The 2,515-nt window shown below is 41.1% G+C and overlaps 1 protein-coding gene across 1 annotated transcript in view; it reads right to left on the bottom strand.

Moving 5' to 3' along the window:
• UBE2D2 (ubiquitin conjugating enzyme E2 D2) overlaps nt 1-2,145 on the bottom strand; it is a 26,063-nt gene extending 23,918 nt beyond the window's left edge. The window contains exon 1 of the mRNA XM_023514627.1: nt 2,017-2,145. Within this exon, the coding sequence (XP_023370395.1) occupies nt 2,017-2,113 (97 nt within the window). The 5' untranslated portion in view covers nt 2,114-2,145. The remainder of the gene's footprint in view (nt 1-2,016) is intronic.
• Nucleotides 2,146-2,515: the final 370 nt, after the last annotated feature.

The raw sequence follows: 2,515 nt of genomic DNA on the forward strand, positions 1-2,515 counted from the left end.
GGCTGGCGCCTTAGCCACTTGAGCCACAGGCGCCGAGCCACTCATTTTGGTCTTAACCTATATACTTTTTCTACACAAATGTTTCCAAGTATGCTCGTTTTTAAAAACTTTGCAGGGCAGCACCTGTGGCTCAAAGGAGTAGGGAGCCAGCTCCATATGCTGCAGATGGCAGGTTCAAACCCAGCCCTGACCAAAAAAAACCTGCAAAATAAAAAAACCCAAAAAACTTTAGTAAACACTACTATTTTTTGTAAATTAGTTTTATATCATAAAGCACAGTCTCATTCAAATATCATCTTTCTTTTTTTTTTGAGACAGAGTCTCACCCTATTACCCTTGGTAGAGTGCCTTGTGGTCATAGCTCACGGCAACCTCAAACTCTTGGGCTCAAGTGATTCTCTTGGCTCAGCTTCCTAAGTAGCTGGGACTACAGACACCCACCAGCCACAACACTCGGCTATTTTTTTGTTGCAGTTGTCATTGTTGTTTTAGCTGGCCCAAGCTGAGTTTGAACCCACCAGCCTCGGTGTATGCGGCTGGCGTCCTACCCAATGAGCTATAGGTGCCACCAAATATCATCTCTTTTAAAAAGGTTAATAAAAGACCCTACAGAGGCCAGGTGTGGTGGCTCTCACCTATAATCTTAGCACTTTGAGAGGCCATGGTGGGAGGATCCTTTTTTTTTTTTTTTGAGACAGAGTTTCACTATGTTGCCCTTGGTAGAGTGCTGTGGAGTCACAGCTCACAGCAACCTCCAACTCTTAGGCTTAAGCAATTCTCTTGCCTCAGCCTCCCAAGTAGCTGGGACTACAGGTGCCCGCCACAATGCCCAGCAATTTTTTTTTGTTGTTGTATTTGTCGTTGTTGTTTGGCTGGGTTTGAATGCGCTAGCTCTGGTGTATGTGGCTGGCACCCTAGCTGCTGAGCTATAGACACCGAGCCAGAAAGAACCCTTTGACGCTGGGAGTTCAATACCATACTGGGTAACATAAGCCAGATCCTGTCCAAAATAAAAAAATTAGGTGGGTGTGGTGATGCACATCTATTGTCTAGCCACTTGGGAGGCTGAGGCATGAACCCAAGAGTTCGAGGTGCAGTGAGCTATGACTGCACCACTGTACTCCAGCCTGGGCAACAGGGCAAGACCTCATCTCTATGAAAATGTATATAATAATAAATTAATTTTTTAAAATGTTTAGGCTCGGTGCCTGTGGCTCAAGTGCCAGCCACATACACCTAAGGTGGAGGGTTCAAATCCAGCCTGGGCCTGCCAAAACAACAATGACGGCTACAACCAAAAAATAGCCAGGCATTGTGGCGGGCACCTATGGTCCCAGCTACTTGGGAGGCTGAGGCAGGAGACTCGCTTGAGCCCAGGAATTGGAGGTTGCTGTGAGCTATGATGCCACAGCACTCTACCCAGGGGGAACAGCTTCAGGCTCTGTCTCAAAAAAATAAAAATTAAAATTAAAAAAAATAAAAATAAAAATGTTTAAAAGACACAGTGGGGGGAAGCTATGTCAGGATGAAGTAGAACAAAAGGAAAATTATGATCCAGTTTATGTCATAGATTATAGGATTAAGCAGATAAATTTGACATTAAAAATAAATTATATCTGCTTTCATAATTATGAGCCAGGCAAAGACATCCCCTCTCACCAATCATCCTTAGTCTTAGTTCTCTTTCTCAAAGAACAACAGCCAGTTGTATAAAGAAGCTAAATAATTTGCTCTGGGAAAATACCCAGAAGAGATGAAGGATAGTGAGGAAGGAACCAGAATAAACAATACAGACAATGCCTGGCAGAAGCTGTTAAAAATGTAATGAATACAATAAGATGATGAGATGGACATAGCTGTTTTTTTCCCACAGGCAACTAAACACTGCTTTTTCCTTATACTATAATTATCTATTCACCCAAAATAACCTTAACAGATACATATTTATCTGTCTCAGAGTTCCCCAGAGACAGGCTGTTGTGCTGTTTTATTTCACTATTCCTTTGAAATACTTACTATCATCTCCAACAGGACCTGCAGAACACTGTGCTGGGGGATCCCGTGCCAAGTCATTCAACTCCTTAAGAAAGAAGAAAAGAAATTCATTTAACATAAATGTAACTTTTATCCATTAATAAAATTTACAATGTTACCAATATTCTTTGTCCTACTGGTGAAGCTCTTTTAGGAGCATTCCTTCACAGTCAGAGAGGCGTAGACTTGTGAATCTTTAAAGTATTTTGGGTTCTTCAATGTAAAGGAATGTTTTTAAAAGTATGTTATTTTTGCTTTGTTGAGAGTTTAGTAGGTAAATATGATGATAAGAAGTTAAACAAGTATTAAGTACAAATTTTGTGAGCCACAAAAACTGTTTTAAGGTAAAAATTTCATTTGTTACTTTTCAAAAAATATTCAAGATCAATTTTTGTACATCAAAACTATTATGTTGGCTCGGCGCCTATGGCTCAAGTGGCTAAGGCGCCAGCCACATACACCTAAGGTGGCGGGTTCGAAT

This window comes from Otolemur garnettii, unplaced genomic scaffold (assembly GCF_000181295.1).
Source record: "Otolemur garnettii isolate 467f Iridium unplaced genomic scaffold, OtoGar3 scaffold00003, whole genome shotgun sequence".
In the NCBI taxonomy this organism is placed as follows: Eukaryota; Metazoa; Chordata; class Mammalia; order Primates; family Galagidae; genus Otolemur; species Otolemur garnettii.